The sequence below is a fragment of the Eptatretus burgeri genome, chromosome 5 (assembly GCF_056783735.1).
Source record: "Eptatretus burgeri isolate ZD-2024b chromosome 5, Ebu_testis_v1, whole genome shotgun sequence".
Taxonomy (NCBI): domain Eukaryota; kingdom Metazoa; phylum Chordata; class Myxini; order Myxiniformes; family Myxinidae; genus Eptatretus; species Eptatretus burgeri.
Window position 1 is genome coordinate 56515449 of NC_140965.1, and position 23137 is coordinate 56538585.

The following is a 23137-nucleotide window of genomic DNA, read 5'->3' on the forward strand; positions in this document are numbered from 1 at the left end:
TACTGCACCTTTGTTGAGAAATATACAAAACTCTGATCTCCACCTGCAAATATGCTTTGTTCAACACATTCTCCAGCACCTGCAATGATAAGACAAGATTATATTCTTCAGTGTAATTGCAAACACACACACACACACACACACACACACACACACACACACACACACACACACACACACACACACACACACACACACACACACACACACACACACACACACACACACACACACACACACACACTCTTATCACCTCAACTTTGCAGAAATGTATTAAAAGTACAATGATGAAAAATGCTGGCATTATGACTGAATGCTCTACATTTGAGCTATGACAAAGCTTTCATTTTTTTTTTCTTAAAGGCTCCCCCAAATGATATCTTAACCTTTCTGCCAGATCGTTTAAAATGACAACTTTAATTACTATATCAATCCAGCATACGGGGCAAAAAAAACAGTGTTCATTTGGCCAGTTGCACATTGTTTGACACTCCGGGCGGTATTTAGCATAACTGATCGCTAATTGCTTGCCAAGACAGCCGTTCCTCATCAACCGTTTTGTTGGAGTGCTTCCTTAAGTGCTTAAGCCACTTGGCGAGCACTCTACAGTTAATATCGGAATTACATATGCAATTCGTATCATCTGGTTTTCCTGCTGAAAGTGTTGTGAATTTTTGTTTTTTTTTGCACAAGATCGCATTTTTTGCACCTTTTTCTGTGATTTGCTTTCATTATTCACACAAAACACACAAAAAACAAAAACAAAAACCTTCCAACATCAAATCAAACCTCGTGTTCAGAACTTCCTCAAGGAGGAAATTGGGACACATATTGAGGAGAATGCATGCAGGGCATGCATGACCACAGGAGAGCCCATTCCTGCAGTGTGAGCCGGCGGTGTATCCTAATCGGGTGGTGCAGTCAGCAGTAGCTGCAAGCTCGAAGAGGTATGTAGACAGCACACAGAGACATTGTACAAATGGGTAGATTGGGATTTGTAAAGGGTCTCTCCATGGGGGTATGTGCATGTCTGCATGTTTGGTTACGAGTGTGCAAGTGCGTGGCTTTCGTGGACCAAACTTGCACCCGAGCCCATAGTGTGTGGCGCCGTGGTGAAGGTTACGTGGCCGTCTTGTGAACCATGTGTGGAGCGGATGTTCTGCAGCACCAAAGCCATGTGGGATGTGCATTGCAGGTGTGGGGGAAGTTGAGCATGCTCGTGAGAATCCAACAATTTCAATAAGTGAAAGGACAAGTATATAGTCAGTGAACGTGCATGGTTAGCACAGACCATGAGGAGGTTGGAGGAACGTGCACGGGGGGCTAAGGACTAATGGTTTAGTTGTTTGTTTGTTTTTTCATTCAAAATGGCTTCCCCATAGTGTAGCATGTACGAATCAGATTCGGAGTGAGACAACCAGAGAGGTACAAAGGTTGCTGCATGTGCGAGCATGCATGCATGCAGGCAGGCCTTTGCCAGGTAGATAACGTGGGTTTTAAATGCCCCCACGCAGTTTGATATTAAACCCAGCAGTTACAAAGAAAACGTTGCTGTTTGGGGCGAGTTTTATCACCCTGTTTTACGCCCCGATATGCTGACTTCCCTTCCCCTCCCCTCATGCTACTGTCCCTTCCCCTCATGCTGCCTTCCCTCCCCTCACGCTGCCTTCCCTCCCCTCACGCTGCCTTCCCTCCCCTCACGCTGCCTTCCCTCCCCTCACGCTGCCTTCCCTCCCCTCATGCTGCCTTCCCTCCCCTCATGCTGCCTTCCCTCCCCTCATGCTGCCTTCCCTCCCCTCATGCTGCCTTCCTCCCAAACGCCCTCTACCACCATACAACTTTCCAGGGGTCGAGGAGACGAAGGGGTGTCAAAGAAAGTGTAAATTGGACAAGTCTGGAGACGGCAATGGTTCACGAGTTGTATTTGACGATGTAGATTGTTTCAGAAGTCAAGGATGAGACAATGTGATAATTTTTTGACCAAGTTATGAAAATGATCAACATGATGTGGTACAGGTGACAGGTTATTAGCAGCAAAATGTTTAAACCCCGGTTTCGTTCAACAACTTTCAAAATTTAACCTTTGCATAACCTTTAAAGGTCACAAAACAATGTTGTGGACATTAAAATAAGGAAACAGGATACGTGCTATAGCTTAATTGAGTTAGTTCGTCGAAGAAGGTCGAAAACCCGGTTCGATTCCCACAACTTTGAAAATTTGAGCTTTGTGAACTTTAAAGGTCAAAGGTCAAGGATTATGACCTTTGGTGCAAGACTTACTCTGGAACATTCCAGGAACGATATAATGTCATATAGGCTATATTGGCATTTCGCACTCCTCCGATTATCCATACTTTGATGAAATCAGCCGTAAAAACAAACTTGAAGGGGGCGCCACGGGAAAGGTGTTCGAGATAGAGCAAAATGGTTTCAAGACTTAAGGTGGGGAATGACCTCAAGATTATGCATAAAAAAATATTGTCATCCTAGCTCTCAAAGTTTGGGCGGTCGTATGATTTTTATGTCAAAATTCGCAATTTTCTAGGTTCGTGACCTTGTGACCTTGACCTTGGGACGAAAATGAAAAATCGAGCTCCGTGGGGCTATGCAGGTGCCATTGGGCTAACCAAATACCAAAACCCATGCCAGATTTGACAAACCCCCTCGGAGAAGATGGATTTTTATGTCAAAATTCACAATTTTCTAAGTTCGTGACCTTGACCTTGGGACTAAAATGAAAAATCGAGCTCCGTGTGGCTATGCAGGTGCCATTGTGCTAACCAAATACCGAAACCTCTGCCAGATTTGACAAACCCCCTCGGAGAAGATGGATTTTTATGTCAAAATTCACAATTTTCTAAGTTCGTGACCTTGACCTTGGGACGAAAATGAAAAATCGAGCTCCGTGGGGCTATGCAGGTGCCATTGTGCTAACCAAATACCGAAACCCCTACCAGATTCGACAAACCCCCTCGGAGAAGATGGATTTTTATGTCAAAATCCGCAATTTTCTAAGTTTGTGACCTTGTCACGAAAATGAAAAATCAAGCTCCGTGGGGCTATGCAGGTGCCATTGGGCTAACCAAATACCGAAACGCCTGCCACATTCGACAAACACCCTCGGCGAAGATGCAAATTGAAATCGGCTACCCCCTAAAAACACGTTTTTGGGCGTGGCTCCGCCCATAATGGGCACAGCACGCCCATTTTCAGGAAAACACAACGCCATCATGATATAAACCTCCCACCAAAATTTTATCAGAATCGGATCAAAACCCACGGAGCTATGCTCGGGACAGACAGACAGACACACACCAATAACGGATATAGTGGTCACTTACTGACTCGTGAACCAATAAGTGAACACTTTTTTTCTTTTTTTTTAGCAGTCGGAACTGCTGCTAGGATAAATTCTTCAGCTTAAATTTTGAAATTCGGCTCGAGTTACGAGATTCTCGAGCTTATTGCATTTTAGTTGGAAAGTGTATGGAGAAATTAAATAAAGGTACAAACATTGGTGTGATTTTTCAACGATTGAAGGAAAACACCCTTCCTTCCCTTCCCCTCCCCTCACACTTACCTCCTCCAAAAGCCACACCCCCCCTCCACCCACCATGGATGTCTCTGGGCCGTGTTTAGTACAACCCATTTGAACATCTTAATGTACCCCATTTTGTTCAATCCTGTAATAATGCTGGCAGAAGGGACCACCCCTCCCCCCCCACCCTTACCAAACGCAAGTTTAGAACACCCTCTTCCCCTCCCCACTTTCCCTCTCCCCCGTCCCAGAGCGAATGGCAAAGTGTGATGAGGCGTCGCTTTCTCTCCCCCTCCTTGCACGCTCCCTCCCCTCCTCATTGTATGCTTTGGATCATAAGCAGTTCCTTCCTGTCTCCATATTTTCACCTTTCCATTGCTTTGGTGAAGGTTTATCTTGGTCTCATCTGTGAATAAAACTTTGTTCGAGAACTCCATTGGCCCACCTCTGTACTTCTTGGCAAATTCTAATATGGCCTTTCTATTTTTGGTGCTAATGAGCAGTTTGAATATTGTGGTGTCGCCTTTGTAATTCTGCTGTCAAAGTCTTCTGCGAACGGTACATTGTGATACTTTCCACGACTGCTCCACTGGAGATCGTTGGTGATGTCACTGACAGTCATTTAAGGATTTTTCTTCACAGCTCCGATGATTTTCTGTCATTAACTGCAGTTTTCCTTGGCCGACCTGGCCGTTGTCTATTGCTAAATACACTCGTGGTTTCTTTCTCTTTCAAGATATTCCAAATTGTTGTATTTGCTGTGCTGAATTTTTGTGCTATGGTTCTAATTGAATTATTTGGTTCTTTCAGCTGCCAAATTGCTTGCTTTTCTTTCAGACAGTTCTCTGGTCTTCATGTTGGTTTATGCCTACTGACACAAAAGGCACACTTCCAAGGAAAAAAAATCAAAGACTAAAACCAAGACTAAACATTCACAGCTCTTTTATGTGTGTGAACAACCAATGCAACAAAAAACACCCGTCAGTCATTTGTTCCAATACTTATGCTAACCTAAAATGGGGATGTGTGGAAGTAAAATAATTAATTCAATCTTCTGAAATATGAGCATGGATATTTTGGTAATAGAAAGCTCTATGACTATTGGAAACATGACTATTGCAAAGCACTGGTGTTTCTGTATTAATCACACTGAAACAAATATTTTTTTCATATTGAGATGTGTTCTTTGTCCACAAATTATGTACTCATTTCTCATTATTTTTGCTTTTAAACAACATGGAAGTATAAAATCTGTTGTAAAGTATCGGCTAAAATCACTGTAAAGAATGGTTCACGTGTGCTGAATTGAGATAAAAGATTTCAGTTGTCTGCAGGATAATTATGCTCATCAGGCCTCTCACAATGACAAGGTCAGAGCACATTAAATTTGCAGTCAATACTGACAGGCCACGAGTAAATGTTCACTATACTGTGGTCTTGTTAATTCCCTATAAACTGATATATCTTTCCATATTAAACCTTAGGATCATTGATTAACCAATATAATAAAAACGAATATATAATCCCCATACTGGCCCAAGTACATCTGGGCCTGGTAAGGGATCATGTTAGTCCATGCTTAATTAAAGGAAATATGTACCCATCTGTTATGTTTGTTACTCTAAAATATACTTGATAATTATGGATCATTGCATGCTGAAGGTTGTTTTATGAATGAATAGATATAGTATGTTAGTTAACTATGTAACAATAGAATCTTCTACCTTTCATTTGGTTTGCAAATTGGGGAGAACTACTTTGGTGACGCCGGAGAGTCGAGGCCTCTAAGGCATTCGTCTCATAAACTCTGGCCTCTCATTCAATTGCAAAGTTGAACAACCACGAACTCTGTCTTCCCATTCTTTTTATCAAGCAGGAGTCTCATTGAGCTGCTGAGGTCATAGACCTCTGATTGTTCTGGAAAAGCTGTGCAAACCAGATACTCCATCTGCATGCTGAAATAAACAATTATCATTGCCAAAATGAATGAAGGTTTTCTGTGCATACACGCCCCTGAGGGAAGATGCACATTCTTTCACAGCACCATCTGCTTTATATATGCACAAGATTGTTTTCTCTTTGCTAAAAGGACCTCTTGTGCAAACAAAGCTTTCTTGTAGTCCAATATCGATTGGCCAAGTGCTCTGTGATGTTCTGACCCCTCCCGATTTTCCAATTGTATAAAAGGCCATGTATTCTGGCTCAGAGGCAGAGATCTGCTTAGGCTTTTGAGACAAGCTCTTCTTTCCACATGTATGTGTTTTTGTATAATAAACGATCTGTTTAATTATAAAGGGCTTTCTCTTTTGGTTGGAAATCTCCACTACAGGGGACTGAACATAAAAAGTGCTATTGTTCTATAATGGTAAAACACATGTGTATAGAAATACCAAGAAATAAAAGTTGACCTTCTGTACTCTTGCCTCATGTTTATCTTTTGATCTCAAATCCAAATTTCTTGAGTGTGTCGCAATAATAACAAATTTGACTTCACTGTTCCAATACTTATGGAGGGCACTGTGTCGATACGTACAATCTCATCTGAACACTTCTGCAAAGAGCAAAGCACTGTCTTTTTGCAATAGTTTTTCTAATCAATGACTTGTACATTTGAACGAAAGTGAAACAAAGTGTCAGAAAGGGTAGTCCTACTTGAGTAGAAATCAATATCTTCTCTTGACACCAATCAGAATGGGGTACCAAGAGAACAAGATATCAATTTCTCAAATTACCATACAAATTATCAATTTGACTCCTCCTCCTCCTCCTCCTCGTGCAGCACAAGGCTGCAAGTAGTAGCATCATTGGCTGGAGTGCAGCTGTGTCGCTGATGAAATGCTCCTGTTACAGTACACTGGTACTCCTTTTGTCGACCTCAGAAGGATGGACAGGCCGAGTCAACCCTACCTGATGTTAATTCAATGGCTAACAGGGGCTTGAACTCAAGACCCTGGGATCTTAACCATTCAGCCAACACCAGGCTTTTTTTTGTATACACTCTCTAGGCTCGTATGAGAGCTTACACACAGAATGTACAAGGGGAGCAGGAGACGGGTGGGAGAGGGAAGGAAAAAAAGTGTGGAACAGAGGCATGAGGAGATCTGTGGAGGGAGAGGGATGGGGTGTGGGTACACAGGGGTAACAAGATGGACACTACAGGGATTTTCAGGAACGAAAGCAGAGAATTTGAAGGAGGTGGGTTTTGGGTGGATTAGAGGGGGTTGAAAAGATCGTGGTTTTGGATGGGGGAAGATAAAAAGTGGTGGTGAACAGTTGTTTTGAAGACCTGGAGGGAAGAGTGGGATTGAAGAGTGTGGGAGTTTGTTCCAAAGGCAGGAAAAAAAAACAGAGGAATGAAAGCTTGAAGGTGAGCAGGCTTATCAATTTGATTAACGATACAAGCACCAAACAGAGGTATGAAAAATAAATGCTGCCAAGTTAATCAGTTATCAAAGTCCAAGAAATATAAATTACTTAGTAATGTTTGATGACTTTATAAAATAGTCCAAATTACACAAAAACCACTCTGCATTGTAAAAGTACAATGACATAATTGATTACCCCTGGCATCACAACGTTCTTCGTCCTACTAAAGATAAACTTTTGTAAGCAAGGTTGTGCAGCACTCAAATGGCAATATTACATTAGTTATGCAATATGCACAACTTGGTTAGAATTTATCAATTTAAATAAATGTGTATGACTAAGACCAATTTAATAATTAGTCTTGTAAAGAAGAATAACATCCACTTTGTAACAAAGATTCATGTGCAACCACCACCAGAAAACATTGATAAAATTTAAGAGGGAATATTAAGGTGAAAGCTTTTCCATGAAGATAAACAGAACTAAAGCCTATGAAATAAGAATGGATATACACTGATTTGTCAATCAGAAGATGGGATGGTGGTCTCTGTCACCATATTTACAATTCATTTATCTCCAATCTATACCAATAAATGTTGGTGTGTGTGTGTGTGTGTGTGTGTGTGTGTGTGTGTGTGTGTGTGTGTGTGTGTGTGTGTGTGTGTGTGTGTGTGTACAAGTTGCTGTTATTGCCTGCTATCTCCACATGTAGTGGGTGGGTTTCAGAAGGTGAAACGGAGACATACCATTTCTGAAAGTATCCACCTCCATGTGTGTATGTCATTGATTGGTATCTACAAATGCGAGTTTTCAGAATGTGGAATGGAGTCCTCCCGGGGTGGGCTGAAAGTATCCACCTTCATTTCGGTAAGGGGATCCGATTCATGAATCAAGCTGTAAAGTTTTCTCTTCTCAAAGTTTTGTGTCGAGGGCTCTCTTCAGCATCGTCACTGAGCCCCAGACAGCTTCCAACTGTAGTTAGTTTGTAGTAATATTCCCAGGGATGGTTTTTCAATATCTCTGAGAGGTTCTTCATCATCATTCCTCTCGCTCAAACCATCACTGGTACAACTTAGGCATTCTTCAGCTTCCAGGATCTTTTCACTTCATTCTTGAGGTCTTGGTATTTAGTCGTCTTCTTGATTTCTGCATCGTTTAGTCCAAAATCACTGGAATTAACACCTCAAATAGGAATGCCTTCTTTTCTTTTTTGTACCTAAGCATGATATCTGGTCACAATGCTTTGTTTTTGATGTTCACACTTGATTGCATCATTAGATCGTGCGTGAGTGAAAATTCAATGTTTGCAGTGTTTGCTATTGGTTCATGTTCCCACAAATTTTCTCAAAATGGGATATCAAAGTTTTTGCAGATGTGCCAGCAGATTACTTTACAAACTCTGTTGTCATCATGTGTACAGCTGTTCTGACATGAGTTATATTTGTGTGTGTGTTCGGTCTTGCAGCAGTACATATTGTTACGGATTTCAGAATCCGGTCTGATGAATGAATCCACACATCCAGGTCCTCAGACAGTTAATTCCTTAAATGCTTGTTCAGATTAGCCCCATCCCCATGTCAAATGGGATCTTAAATGTGATGCGTTGAGAACGGTAAAGAATAGATCCCCTCTCTTATGGGAAGCTTTTTTCTTTACGACAGACACGTTTACACACATTTCTTTCACGAGCTCTGAAGTCCGCCCTTATTTTTCCTCAGCAACATTCTTTCGTGAGCTCTGAAGTCTGCCCTTGTATTTCCTCAGCAATGTTGTTTCGTGAGCTCTGAAGCCCGCCCTCATTTTTCCTCAGCAACATTCTTTCACGAGCTCTGAAGCCCGCCCCCATTCTTCCTCAGTGGCAATATTTTGTGAGCTCCGACGCCCGCCTTTTTTGAGAGTGCACAGGTCGTCATGGTAACCGTGCGCAAGTGGGGCGAGGTGAGCTTGGGGCGGACTGCGCCCGCGGAGACGGCCACAGATATAAAACGAATTGGAGGTCTGTTCTGAGGAGGAAAGCGGAGGCGAGAGAAGTGAAAGGAAAGCGGAGGCAAGAGAAGTGAAAGGAAAGCGGAGGCGAGAGAAGTGAAAGGAAAGCGGAGGCGAGAGAAGTAAAAGGGCGAGAGAAAGAGGAGGGAGAAGAGAACGAGAAAGAAAGCAAGAGTTGAAGTGCGTGAGGGAAGAAGCGAACCAGAGAGGAAGCATGCAAGTGAGGAAGTGTGCAAGCCCACAAGTGAGCAAGCGAGCGTGTGGTGCGCGTGTGGGTGTGAGCAGCGCCGCCAACAAGTGAGGCACGGGTCGTCACCAACAACACCAGGGTCTAAAACCGCGACAGACGATCTCAGTGCCCGTAATTTATTGCCCGACAGACGTAATACATAGCATTCTCAACTGCTGCATATGGTGAGTCCAAATAGTCAACTCCCAAAGTGTAATTATATAACACTGAACAACAAATTTCAAAAATTTTTTTTTACTGGAGATGTGTAAAGTGATTAAGACTAATTTGGGTACGCTGATTTCAAAAATCATAACCGTTTTGCTGTATCACGTCAGGATTTTCAGGAACAGAAATATTCCCATTGCCTAGAAGTCAGGATTTCAATGAAATTTACATATGTCTTTAACATGTCTATTTCGTACAATTGTTGTTAACTTGTGTTATATTTCTTTCTTTCAGATAAAGATGAGTAGGCGTTCCTGTACCAATCATCCTGACAACTTCTGTTATGTCTGTGGTCGGTATACCAAAAAAGATCAACAGCGAAGTATATCTACAGCAGTGAAAATGAAGGCCGCCTACTTTCACTACTTCGGGTGTAAGGTGGGGGACCAAGAACAGAGCTGGGCACCACACATCTGCTGCACAAGCTGTCACACAACCTTGACTCAGTGGTTGGTGGGCAAGCGCGCGAGCATGCCATTTGCGGTGCCCATGATATGGCGTGAGCCGCAGAATCATCATGATGATTGTTATTTCTGCTGCACAAGCATCGCCGGCTTCAACAAGAAGAATAAAGGTCACATCAAGTACGCTGACTGCGTCTCTGCTCTTAAACCTGTGCCTCATGATGATGAGAACCCCGTTCCAACACCTCCAGCTGATCAGAACATAGCTGTAAGCAGTGGTGAAGAGGATGGTGATGATGAACCTTTTGAACCCGACACTCAAGAATCACACCTTCTGAACCAGGGAGACTTAAATGATCTTGTAAGAGATCTCTCGCTGTCAAAGGCGAAGGCAGAGCTGCTTGGATCAAGGCTGCAGCAGTGGAATCTACTTGAACCTAACACCAAGATATCCTTGTTCAGAGCACGTCACAGAGACATGGCTGAGTTCTTTGAGATGGAAGACACGATGACATTCTGCAGTGACATCAACGGTCTGTTGAAAGAACTTGGGTGTGATCACGATCCTGCAGACTGGCGCATCTTCATCGACTCGGGGAAGAACAGCTTGAAGGCTGTTTTGCTCCACAATGGCAACGAGAAACCATCAGTCCCACTGGCTCACGCGTTCGGCATGACAGAGACCTATGAGACTATGCGGCAGCTGCTTGATTCCATCAAGTACAATGACTTCAACTGGCACATCTGCGGAGACTTGAAAGTGGTGGCGCTGTTGTTAGGGCTGCAGTCAGGCTACACGAAATACATGTGCTTCCTTTGTCTCTGGGATAGCAGAGACGACAAGAATCACTGGACGAAGAAAGATTGGGAAGAGCGAAAAGAGCATGTACCTGGTCGACACAACGTGAAGCATGTCGCCCTTGTCGACCCAGCCAAGGTTTTCCTTCCACCACTCCACATAAAGCTCGGCTTGATGAAAAGATTTGTACGGGCAATGGATCTGAATGGGCGTGGGTTTTTATACCTCAAGGAAAAGTTTGGCAACACCTTGTCGGAGGCCAAGATCAAGGCTGGTGTCTTTGTTGGACCGCAAATCCGACAGATTATGAAGGACGAAACTTTTCCGACAACTCTAAACCCCAAAGAGCTGGCAGCGTGGAGGAGCTTCAAAGCTGTGACGGACAACTTCTTGGGGAACGAGCGCGCGGACAACTATGAAGAAATAGTGCAGCAGCTGCTGGAGTCCTTCAGGAAACTTGGCTCCAGGATGTCCCTGAAAATCCATTTCCTACACCAGCACCTGAACTTCTTCCCTGACAACTTGGGAGCAGTCTCGGACGAGCACGGCGAGCGATTCCACCAAGAGATTTCACTCATGGAGACGCGTTACCAAGGGCGGCACAACCCGAACATGATGGGCGATTTCTGCTGGTTCCTGCATCGTGAAACTGACACAGAGCAGCACAAACGCAAAGCCAAATGCCTAAAGCATTTTTAATTACATTCTAGTGGAGTTTTTCTGTAATTTCTATAATTTTGAAGCATTCATGATGAAATAAATGAATAAATGAATTTTTGTAGATTTTATTGAAATCCTGACTTCGAGGCAATGGGAATATTTCTGTTACTGAAAATCCTGACGTGATACAGCAAAACGGTTATGATTTTTGAAATCAGCGTACCCAAATTAGTCTAAATCACTTTACACATCTCCAGTAAAAAATTTTTGTTGTTCAGTGTAATCAGCATGAACATCATTGCCCCGACATGTGACATCTCACTGTTTTATGCAATGTCCTCAAAAATAAATATATAAATAAATCGAACCGCGTTCCACTCATTTATTTGACGTCCAACACTGTGCATGCAATTAGCTGCATTGAGCAAGTCCAAATACTCAGATAATGAATGTTGGGTTTAGGTTTACTAACGAGGGTTAACTATTAGGGTAAAATGTAACATAACGACAATTTTGAAAAGTTAATAAAATAAAAAAAAAACAATATTCGTTGACCGGAAATATGGTTTATCCAGAACACCCTTTTAAGGTCCTGACCATTCCTGTGTTCACAAATCAGAATATATGAAGAAAATGAACAATAAAAAAAATCTAAGAACTTTTATATGTAAATCTCATTGTGGAAAGAGGTTATACCACAATATGGACGAATAAAGTGACATGCTTCTAAATTCACAGTATATATTGTTGTGGGCCGGGGGTCGGTGGCGAGAACGACTGCGAGTTGGGGAAGTTTACGCCGTCTCCCACCAGTCTCCCCGGAATTATAGACCGTCGCTCCGGATAACTCCAAAGCCGGCGAGTCGATTAATCGACCGTGAAACGCCAATATCTCGACCGCGTGGCATAGGGTTAATTGTCTCAATCCAATATACCTAAGTAACCACGCAGCCAACTCCGGCTCGGATGCAGTCGAGCGGGCCTGCCCAGGACGTTCCGGCTATGATTAACGGATTATCGGGGATAAAACCCCATCTGAATTCAGACCCGGACCATGCTGGACCAAATAAAGAAAGGACGGAAACGAGCTGGGAACATTTCTAATAATTTATTTACAATAAAATCAAAAGACAGAAGAGGCAAGACTTATCGCGAATATGCAATGCAGTATTTACAATGAAGAAATAAACACTTAAACAGTTATACTGATAGACGGGCCCACACGCAGTCACACACACAAAAAGAAAAGAAACCCCAGAGTTTTTATTGGACCCTCCAGCCGATGAGAGAGACGAGCTGGGGGTCAGAGTTCGGATGGGCACCTGTGGGTCGTCGAAGGTCCCAGCCACACGTGTGGGACTCGTGGCTCGTGGCGGCAGCCGCGTGGAGCAATCGGAGCTCCGGGGTGGAGATCAGGGTCGCGGACGGGACCCACCAAGGCTCCACGAACAGGCTGGTTCACTCACTCTCCAGCCCAACCACCGTCAACCAACTTGTCACCAATCAAGTACTCAAGATCTCCCAGCGCCAACGCCAAAGACAAAAACGAGTCTGCTTGGGGATACATCTCCTCCCACACGGGGAGGGGCCTTGGCGAGAATCATCTCGCTGTCCGTCCCTCATTGGCCTATGGCCGCACCCTACCGGGGCGGAGCCGTGGCCCTGTTCGGAGACCCCATATTCTCCACGTGGCCTTGCTCACGCAGAGCAAGAGGGTCTGCCCTGAAAGGCCCACCGTACAAAAACTAACGTTTGTGGGGCCCGAGGACCGGAACCGCGAGGCCCCCCTCCCGGCAAGTCAAGGTACAAGCAGCCAGCGGGTGGTCATGGAGCGTGATGGGGAGGTTTGGGATGGCTCGTTGGATGTAAAACCTAACTAAAGACGTCACAACGCACACATTTAATTCTCCCGCTAAACAAAAGGACGGGGTCCTGACTACACACGTACTTACCGGCATAACTAACTTTGGGACCTGAATGTTGAGTGCGCATGGTTTCCAGATTCGTAACAATATCAATAAATGAATAAATAATAGTAATAAATAAAAACAATGCCCTGACATTCATGGATCCCAACATTCGCGGCATTTTTCAGGAACCTATCCCCCGTGAATAGCGGGGTCCAACAGTAATATTTTAAACACTTCCCAGTAATGGGTTAGCCAATAAGCTCATCATCTACAATTCTCATTTCCCTAATGCATTCATTAACTGATCCCCCCACAATACCAAACTATAAACCTGGTTCAACCCAATGAGAATCACTGATACTTTTCACTTTCCCCAAATATTTTGCCCTCAAATTAATCAGTAAATCTCAAACTGGGGGAAAAAAAGAACTTTTTCATCATTACATTGCAGCTCACCATCAGAAGATGGGTTTGACTGTGTGCAAGGAGCCATTGAACGTTTCACAGGAAAGGGGCTCTTGCGATTGGTGGTAGAACCAATTCCCAGCTGTCCATTTCCACCCAAGCCAAATGAGTAAACAAGGCCACAGGAGGGAACAAATGCTAAAGTGTGTTGCCTGCAAACATACATTTTGGTTGTCAGGAAATGACAAAAACAAACATTTGAAGATTTGTTTTAATGATATTCATGCTTTTGGCAAAATATATTCCAAAACATGTTTCAATATTATTACAGTGAACTATCATGATAGGCTGGTTTACACCACTCTTTCATGGAGGGTGGTTATCCATAAACTTGTTTGTGCTGTTGCCTGATAAATCTGTGTAGTGGCAGTTATGCTCGACCAATGTAAAGAAGTTGTTTTTCAAAATTTGTCAAAAGAAATAAAATCAAAAGGATTAATAATTTGGTGGCACGATACAGAAATAAGCCAAAAAGGTACAAAAAGGATTATAAACAAGTGAAAGACCACAACAAAGGGAGCGGGTCTGTCAAGATATTTCTGAAAAATCTTGTCAAATGGTCAAGCAATGCTCTGTGAATTTTGTTTGTTTCTGGTATAGCTCCAATTTTCTATGAAGCAAATTTATAATAGGACTTTACAATGTTTGTTTGGGTAAAGGCGAATTGCAAATATCTAGGAGGAAAGCAATGTGACAGGAATTACAGCTCAAAGTTTGATTTTAAAGCAGATATGTAAACAGATGGTTCCATAATTTCACTTGCACACAGAATAGGAAAACAACAAAACAAGTGATGTCACAGATGTTTCCTCCAGGTACTGATGTGGAGAGTGAATGCCAAAACACCTTCACAACCTCCTCCCACCCCAAATGCCCCCCACCCCCCAAAAACAAAACAGATAGCTCTCCGCTGGCCTGAAGGGTAAAGCAGCCTGATTTGACAAAGTTTGCTCAAATCCCCCCTGTTAAAAATAAATAAAACAGAACAAAATAACAAACAAAACTAGAGGGGGAGCACTCGGTAGAGTGCAAAACCTCCGCCGCCAATACTGCTGGGTCACTTAAGTGAACCTGATATCCTATTCATTGTAGGTCAAAACGGATCAGACTCTACTGAACCACGATTGGATAAACTAAACGAGATCGCCGCACATGTAGAAATGCCAAAAGAATAAAATCAAATTTTTTTTGAAAAAAAAAAAAAAGGTGCAAAAATTTTTTCCCCTTGAACAATTTTTTTTTGGGGGGGGGGGTTGGAAATCACTTAAAACATAGAGAAATGCAAAAAAAAATTCAAATATTTTTCAAAGAAAATCCAAATTTTTTGGAAAAGTTGCAAAATTTTGTTTTTTTTTCTCTAACAATTTTTTTTTTGGTTGGAAATCACTTAAAACATGTAGAAATGCAAAAACAAAAATTCAAATATTTTTCAAAATGGCCGCCATAGCAGCCATATTGGACTTTGGACCAAGTCCAAAATCTAATGGCATGATCCTTGGACCATACCTAATCCCCTCACCAAGTTTCGTCGAAATCCGTCCAGGAGTTTTTCCGTAATACTGTTCACAAACAAACAAACAAACAAACAAACAAACAAGCAGTCATAGACTGGTACTTATGAAATCGTCAACTTGATCTCTGACCTTGTCTAATAAAAGCTGTCTCCAGAGAAGGTAGCGACGCAAACCAGAAGTTTCTACGATGATTCTGTATCAAACCATCAAAAATCGTAACGTCGACCGAAGCAAAAATCTCCATTTCTCCACGCAATTACACCTTAACGTAACTCAACGACGTGTCTGCTCGAGCGCACTGCATCATGGGACGACCCGTGACGCGTCGAGTGAAATATTTTTTATACAATCTTAAAACGTCCCCAAAACATCCGATTTTTACCAGAATTTCGACAACCGAGTTTTAAGCATCCTAAGCGATCGCAAAAACCGAAGACAAAATTAAATTCGAAGTTAAAACGTACTCGTAACGTCGAGCGAAGCAAAAATACTCCATTTCGCCACGTGAATTTACGGAATTCTGTTTGACCTCACTGTGACCTTGACCTTTGACCGATTTTGACCAAAATCTAATCAGTGCTAGCCATCACCCTCCTGAATCACGTGGTCTAATTTGACATTGGTGCTTCTTCTGCTCTCGAGTTATCGTGCCTGCAAACAAACAAGCAGTCATAGACTGGTACTTACGAAATCGTCAACTTGACCCCTGACCTTGTCTAATAAAAGCTGTCTCCAGAGAAGGTAGCGACGCAAACCAGAAGTTTCTACGATGATTCTGTACCAAACCATCAAAAATCGAATGTTTTGGATGTTTGACCTCACTGTGACCTTGACCTTTGACCGATTTTGACCAAAATCTAATCAGCGCGAGCCACCACCCTCCTGAATCACGTGGTGTAATTTGACATTGGTAGCTTCTTCCACTCTCGAGTTATCATTTTTTGGATGTTTGACCTCACTGTGACCTTGACCTTTGACCGATTTTGACCAAAATCTAATCAGCACTAGCCATCACCCTCCTGAATCACGTGGTGTAATTTGACTTTGGTAGCTTCTTCCGTTCTCGAGTTATCGTGCCTACAAACAAACAAACAAACAAACAGAAACAGAAGGCATTAATATACTTACGAAATCTTTAGATTTCGTAAGTAACAAACAGACAGGGGTGAAAACAATAACCTCCGTCCATCTTCGATGGCGGAGGTTAACAATGAAAATTGCCATTTCGTATTTTAAAGGAGAACCCAGTCAGTCTTCAGACTTTTCTTTTATTGAAAAGCATTTTGAAAACAAAAAGATTGCAAATCCAGTATTACTGGGAAGCCGGACCAGAGAGTGAAATTACATGGAAGGCATTTCTGTATTAGGTCCATACAGTTAAGTGAAAAAAATATGAATACACTAACACTCTCACAATTGAAGTGAGTTTAAAAAAACATTGACAGTGGGGCCATATTTAGATGCAAGCAAGTAAGTGAATGAAAGAACAGGAAATGTGACGAGAGACAGAGGAGGCGAGGAAGCATGCACCCTCCAAGCAAGAAGACCTGGTAAGGGAAAAAAAAACACGATCATGGGTAGGAATGGTGAGGGGAGGGAAGTGACAGAGATGATAGTGCACTGCCTGTATGATGCCCTGGAGGGAAGAGGGGAATTAACCATCTACCAAAGGCAGTTCCACAAGCAGGACAAAAGAGGAGATGAAGACCGTCAGAAGGCTGGCTGCAGGTATGGTTAAAAAACAAAAAAAAACAAGAGGCGACTAACCTGCCTAAGAGCAACAGGCCTTGTGCTTCAGGTTCATCATGGGAGATGCCCAAAATGTTGTTATAAAATGTTTAATTTGTTTTGCCTGGATTTAGAGTTAGTTAAAGGGTCCATTACAGTATGCACCTTAAGGGAGGTGCTGATTCATTTCATGGTTTCTCTTCGAAGAAGTCATGGTTGTTTTGCCATTTGATGTACTATAACAAAACTTTTAGCAATTAATGTTGTGGGGTGGGGTTACATGTAGCAAGGGGTTGGATTGAATTTGAGACCGATTATTACTAGAATTAAGAGTCAGGAGAATTGAACTGTAGTGAGGGTGGCAGGATGGCCAAGAGGTATGCACACTCGCCTCTAAACTGTCGAGCCCGAGTTCAAATCTCGACCCCGCTTTCAACTGAAATCCTGGTGTTTCACAGGCAGGACAATTCATCAATATGTGTGCCGTCTCTCGGATGGACATTAAACGAGCATCCCGTCTGCGGACATTAGTTGGCATCATTCACGAAGAATAGGTGAGCTATCGCAGACACCATGAACAAATTACAAATTTCTGACCTAATCGAACAGAACCTCTCTCTCTGAAATAGGAAAATAATTTGACCAGGGTGTTATCATTTTGTGACTAACTTTTCAAGATAAAGCAGTGAGATATTTACCATGCACAAGTGAATATTATAATATTTTACACTCATAAAATGAAACTCGGCCCAAGTGTTTTTGGTTGTAGCTATGAACCGACTCGAATCATGATACAGACAGCACACACTTTCATGTAATCTGCATGCAAAAATGCAATGAATGATGTAGAAACAAACCTCCCACAGGCAATTTGTGTGACCGTACTTCCCATGAGCTCGAACACTTTTCTTGGGTATATTTCGTGATTTGTGGAATTATGTCCAAGCTGACCATATCCTCCAGCACCAAATGTAAATACTCCACCTTCCTGTGTGAAGTTATTTTTTGTGTGAATGGTTACAGGAGCCAAACCATTCTGCTTTGGGCAACACAACATAACACTTTTCCAACCTTGTAGCTGGGTTTTGGAGATAAATGATATTTGCCGATACTTAGCAATACAGTAAACCCTTAAATATTGTGGGGATAACATTGCTGAAAAGTGCCGTGATATCCAAGACCACAAAAGTTAAAACCAAGGGCCTCTGGAAAAGGGGGGTTAGGTTCTTGGGATGAGAGAAAATGTGGAAGAAGGTTGTAAAAATAACCTAAAATAAACATCAAAATTGAAATAAACATGTAAAATAAATATAAATTGGCTTTACCATGAAATCTCCTGCTGCATTAGGGGAGATTAAACATTTCGAAGCAGTTTAAACATGGCCCCTCACTTCTGTAAGGTGTCGAAACTCCCCAACATTCCTCACCTATTAATCACTTAAATCGTTTCTTTTTGTAATCTGTCGGTGGGTTTCTTTTATAAATCGCTCTGCATACCAGCAAACCTAGTCTCATCCCCAGGAAAGCGAGCCCCCCCCCCACCCTCATACAAGATGATCACTTTTTGCACGAGATTCACTTTTTACCACTATTATTAACGATGTGTGAGAAACACTTTGGGAAGCACTTGCGGAACAATTGCACCACTGATATTTACTCACTTTTACAGATATACTGCACAGTAGATTGTTTATTATTAAGGGTGCACAACAAACTGAGAGGCTTCTGATGCGAGATAACCACCCACGTGGACACAAACAATGGCTAAAAAAATATGATAAAAATAAATAAATTACAAATTGTCGAAATTAAGCCCCACAATCACTAAATATGTATCCAGAGAAGTTGCCCGTAAATGGTCGAAATAGCGATAGCTCAACCCGCGATATTTAAGGGTTTACTGTGCAGTTACAGAGGATATTAATGCCAAAAAATTGTCTTTTCTATCCGTTGAGAAATTCATCAACTCTGAAATAGAATACTATAATCGCAATAATATGGTGAAACTTACCGAGTGGTGCATTATGAAAACTACACTGTACCAAGAATCACTGCGACACCAACATTTGCTGATAAAACAATTTTGCTGCACGATCATACATTTCCATCCACTGCCATTAGACCAAGAAGAAATTGATGGTAGTCCGTAAACATCTCTGAATGCACCTTTGTCAGCGCTGTCGTGTGGTCCTCTCCACAGCAAACATGGACCACTTTTTGTGTTCGCAAAGACTTTAGCAGGACTGGGTAGAAACGATCTGTTAAAGGAAAATCAGAGAATAAAAAGCTTTCTAAAAGAAGATACCTAGCCATGCAAAGGTGCTCATCAAATATAACCAATAAATTGTCAAGTGATCAAAGGAAACAAAAGTAATTCAATTCAAATAAGTATTATTTGCTTTCAAAAAAATATATATCATATATATATATATATATATATATGTATATATATATATATATATATATATATATATATATATATATATATATATATATATATATATCTTCTTCTTCTTCTTCTTCTTCTTCTTCTTTCGGCTACTCCCGTTAGGGGTCGCCACAGCGGATCATCCGTATGATCCGCATCGTGATTTGGCACATGTTTTACGCCGGATGCCCTTCCTGACGCAACCCTGGTTGCCTCTTACGACACAGGGATATGGTACACCTATTTTAACCGGGGTATACACCGGCCCAGTACACTGGTACTCATTTCGCCGACCTCGGAAGGATGACAGGCTGAGTCAACCCCCTGGGGTATTAATTCAGTGGCCCAACGGGGCTTGAACTCAGGACCTTTTGGATCCCAAGCCACTGCCCTAACCACTGCGCCAACACCAGGCTTGTGTGTGTGTGTGTATATATATATATATATATATATATATATATATATATATATATATATATATATATATATATATATATATATATATATATATATATATATATATATAAAAATATATATAAAAAAATATATAAATATAAAAAAATATATATGTATACACACACACACACACACACACACACACACACACACACACACACACACACACACACACACACACACACACACACACACACACACACACACACACACACACACACACACACACACACACACACACACACACAGTGGTGGAAAAATAAATGGTGTACAGTATGCATGCATTGATGTAAGTGAAGGACATTTAATAATAGTAATAATAATAATAATAAATGATTTTTTTTAAAGCTTGATAAGCTGACCATTTGGATAATTTGGAGTTTTTCCAATCTGTTTATTATGTACCCAGATCAGCACTCAGACAGACAGTGCTACATGATTGCTAATAGTGTTGACATGCCATTAATAGCATTTTAACACAATCAATAGCAATCTTGCAATGTACACTGACATTTTGACATCAAATTTTGATACAAAACCATTGACACACTGCAAAAAACAAAACCCATCGACACGCTATGCAAAAAACACCCCATCCTGACCACACCTTGTTGCAGTTTATGATTGTTTAGTATTACATGTATATGAGCGATACCCGTGCACATGCATGGGATAGCAGTACAACATAACTGGTAGCAGGCGACAGGCCGTACACGGGGAATGACAAAAATACGCATTGTGCAAAATGCAAGTGGTACTATGGAACGCCAAGACTTCCCAAACATTGTCGGCATGTCCGCTAAGTGCCACAGCAGTTTCATAGGGATTGTGTGACGGCGAGCCGAGTTTTTAGTGTGCAAGCTTGGTATTATAATAGAGATTGTTACAGCCACGGGTCCATTCTGGTTGCCCAGTTTGAGTTCCGTGAGTCGAGTCAAAGGACCGCAGCAGTCAGGTAAGTCTGAGGTCACAGGCCGGATCACGGTCTTTCCATTCCCGATACTATACCCGTGGGACCGCCAAGCCGCCCAAGTGCTATGCCAATAGATAAAATAGCTCGTGACAGATCCAATTTGGATGAGCAAACCGTTGAGTCATGAGCGCAGTTTGATGTGGTTTGAACCGCTTTATCAAACTACACTGCAACCACCAAATGATGAAGCCAGAACAAGCAGAATCCACACCGACACCAGGTAAATTTAATAACTAGAGAGTTCATAGTACACGTTATCCCACAAAGTGTTCAAGTATATAACTCAATTTAAATGAATTAAAGATTGTAAAAGTCAAACAAATACATAAATTCCAAAATTTTCTGCCATTGATGAAGTGTCGATTACATCACCCTATCGAACAGGTTACATTAGTTATTCATACCTGTTGCATGTAGCCTTTATGACATCCTTAAAAACAGAAAGTTTCCTGTTTGGAATGATTTTCAATTTTATTTCACTGACAGGCAGGCAGAGAGAGTAAAAAAAAAAAAATCATCTTACTCCTCTCTACGCATGTGCGATCAGGATGAATTCAGAGACGAAGTACTGTTCAACGGCAGATTTGTTTTCCGATTCATGTTCAGATTATAACATTCAAATTAAATAAAGTGTTTCCCCGATTATAAACTGATATTTATTGACAGACAGACAGCCGGACGGATGTGAACTAATTGTTTAACTCCACTTTTTACTTCACATGCAAGGGGTAACAAGCAAATGCCCGGGGGAAGGATTACATGAAGCAAAACCAGTGGAAATGCATATATAACAATAAAAAGAGCAATCAGAGATGGCAGACCCTCATCATGACTCCGTTTGGGTGTGCAGTGAATTTTGTGTGGTGTTTGTGTACTGGTGCATTACGGAATAAAAAATAGACATAACTAGAACTGCCACGATATAACTGCTGGCAGTGATGACCGGATACGAAGACATCCCACTATTATGCAACCCAGCATTGATCAGACACCTGACCCTGACCCATGACGTTACCATATTCAATTGAAATTAGAATGGGATTAAAATACATTCAATTCAAATCAAATGGAAGACCAAATAGTGTTACGAATCTGGAAGCCATTTGCACACAAACAGACAGCAGTCCCTAAGCTTAGTTATTTGATAAGTATGTGTTTATACTTATAATCCTTCCTTCTGTCTAATGGGAATTTCGTGTGTGCGCTACGAGTTATTTTATAGTTAAGTTATTACATCATCATCAGTCATCAGACTATATTTTATAGTCATCAGGAGGAACCTGAATTCGAGTTTCACCTGCTACTCTTCTACCCTCTAACCCATTCAGCCAAGTGAGCCCAATTCAAAAAAAAAAAAAAATATATATATATATATATATATATATATATATGTATATATATATATATATATATATATCAAAAAGAACCAAAAAAATCAACAATTCTGGCTACCAGACCATGCATCCGATCAGGTTGAAATTTAAGACATATATTCCCCATCACTGCTAGATCATAATTGTGAAGTTTCACGTCATTCAATGAAGCGGTTCAAGAGAAATAATTTTAAAAAGATTTTCGTTCAATCCAATATGGCTGCCAGACCATGTGACCTATCAAATATTCATGAACACCCTGGTATCCCGACGGCTTGGGCAACATGTGTGTGAAGCTTCCCCTCGGATAAGTCGACGTTTTTAAATATACATATATACACACATATTATATATACATACATATACAGTATATATATGGTTGCTGAACCACATGACCGATGATGTCAAATTTTTTTCTGTCGACCAATTTATCCCGAGATGACCCTCAATACTGATCGGATATAGCATTCTACGTTTGCAATTATGACATAATAACGAAGTCACCTATGCATAACACATTCCACATGCAGAGTACTTGCCATGTGCCAAGCTTCAATTTTTTTCCACGGTGTGGTTCCGGAGATGCAGAAGTTCATAGTTTTTCCATTTTTCCAACATGGCTGCCACACCATGTGTACGATGACGTCATAATTATCATTAAAACATTCTACCTGAGTAGTCACTATGATGGCGAAAATTTTGTGTTCATCCGACAAGTGGTTTCAGAGAAAAACCATCCTCACGTTTTGTGTGGCAGACAGACAGACCCAAATGCAATACCCTCTCTGACGAGGGTAATAAATAAACAAACACCCCTTACTCTTTACTCGATATACTTGCCATCGAAACAAAGCAAGTGATCGATCGATTCATTAATTCATTTCATATTCGGACCCAATCAATCACATGACAAGAGATATACAGTGCCTATAAAAAAATCTATTTCTCAAAATTTTCTTTTGATTCAATTTAATTCCAGGCCTTATAACCTGGAATTAAATTGCAAAATTTTCAAAAAAAAAAGCCCTCTCAATTTTCACCTTAATGCAATTTAATCCCAGGCCTTATAACCTGGAATTA

At 41.5% G+C, this 23137-nt stretch overlaps 1 protein-coding gene across 8 annotated transcripts in view; it reads right to left on the reverse strand.

Moving 5' to 3' along the window:
• The window catches only part of HERC4 (HECT and RLD domain containing E3 ubiquitin protein ligase 4), a 193660-nt gene that overhangs the window by 97620 nt on the left and 72903 nt on the right, over nucleotides 1-23137 (reverse strand). For all 8 annotated transcript variants that reach the window (XM_085881932.1, XM_085881927.1, XM_085881929.1 and 5 more), the window contains 4 exons: nucleotides 18994-19085; nucleotides 17685-17815; nucleotides 13577-13737; nucleotides 9-79 (listed from right to left, as the gene is read on the reverse strand). In XM_085881932.1, the coding sequence (XP_085738058.1) occupies nucleotides 9-79; nucleotides 13577-13737; nucleotides 17685-17815; nucleotides 18994-19085 (455 nt within the window). The remainder of the gene's footprint in view (nucleotides 1-8; nucleotides 80-13576; nucleotides 13738-17684; nucleotides 17816-18993; nucleotides 19086-23137) is intronic.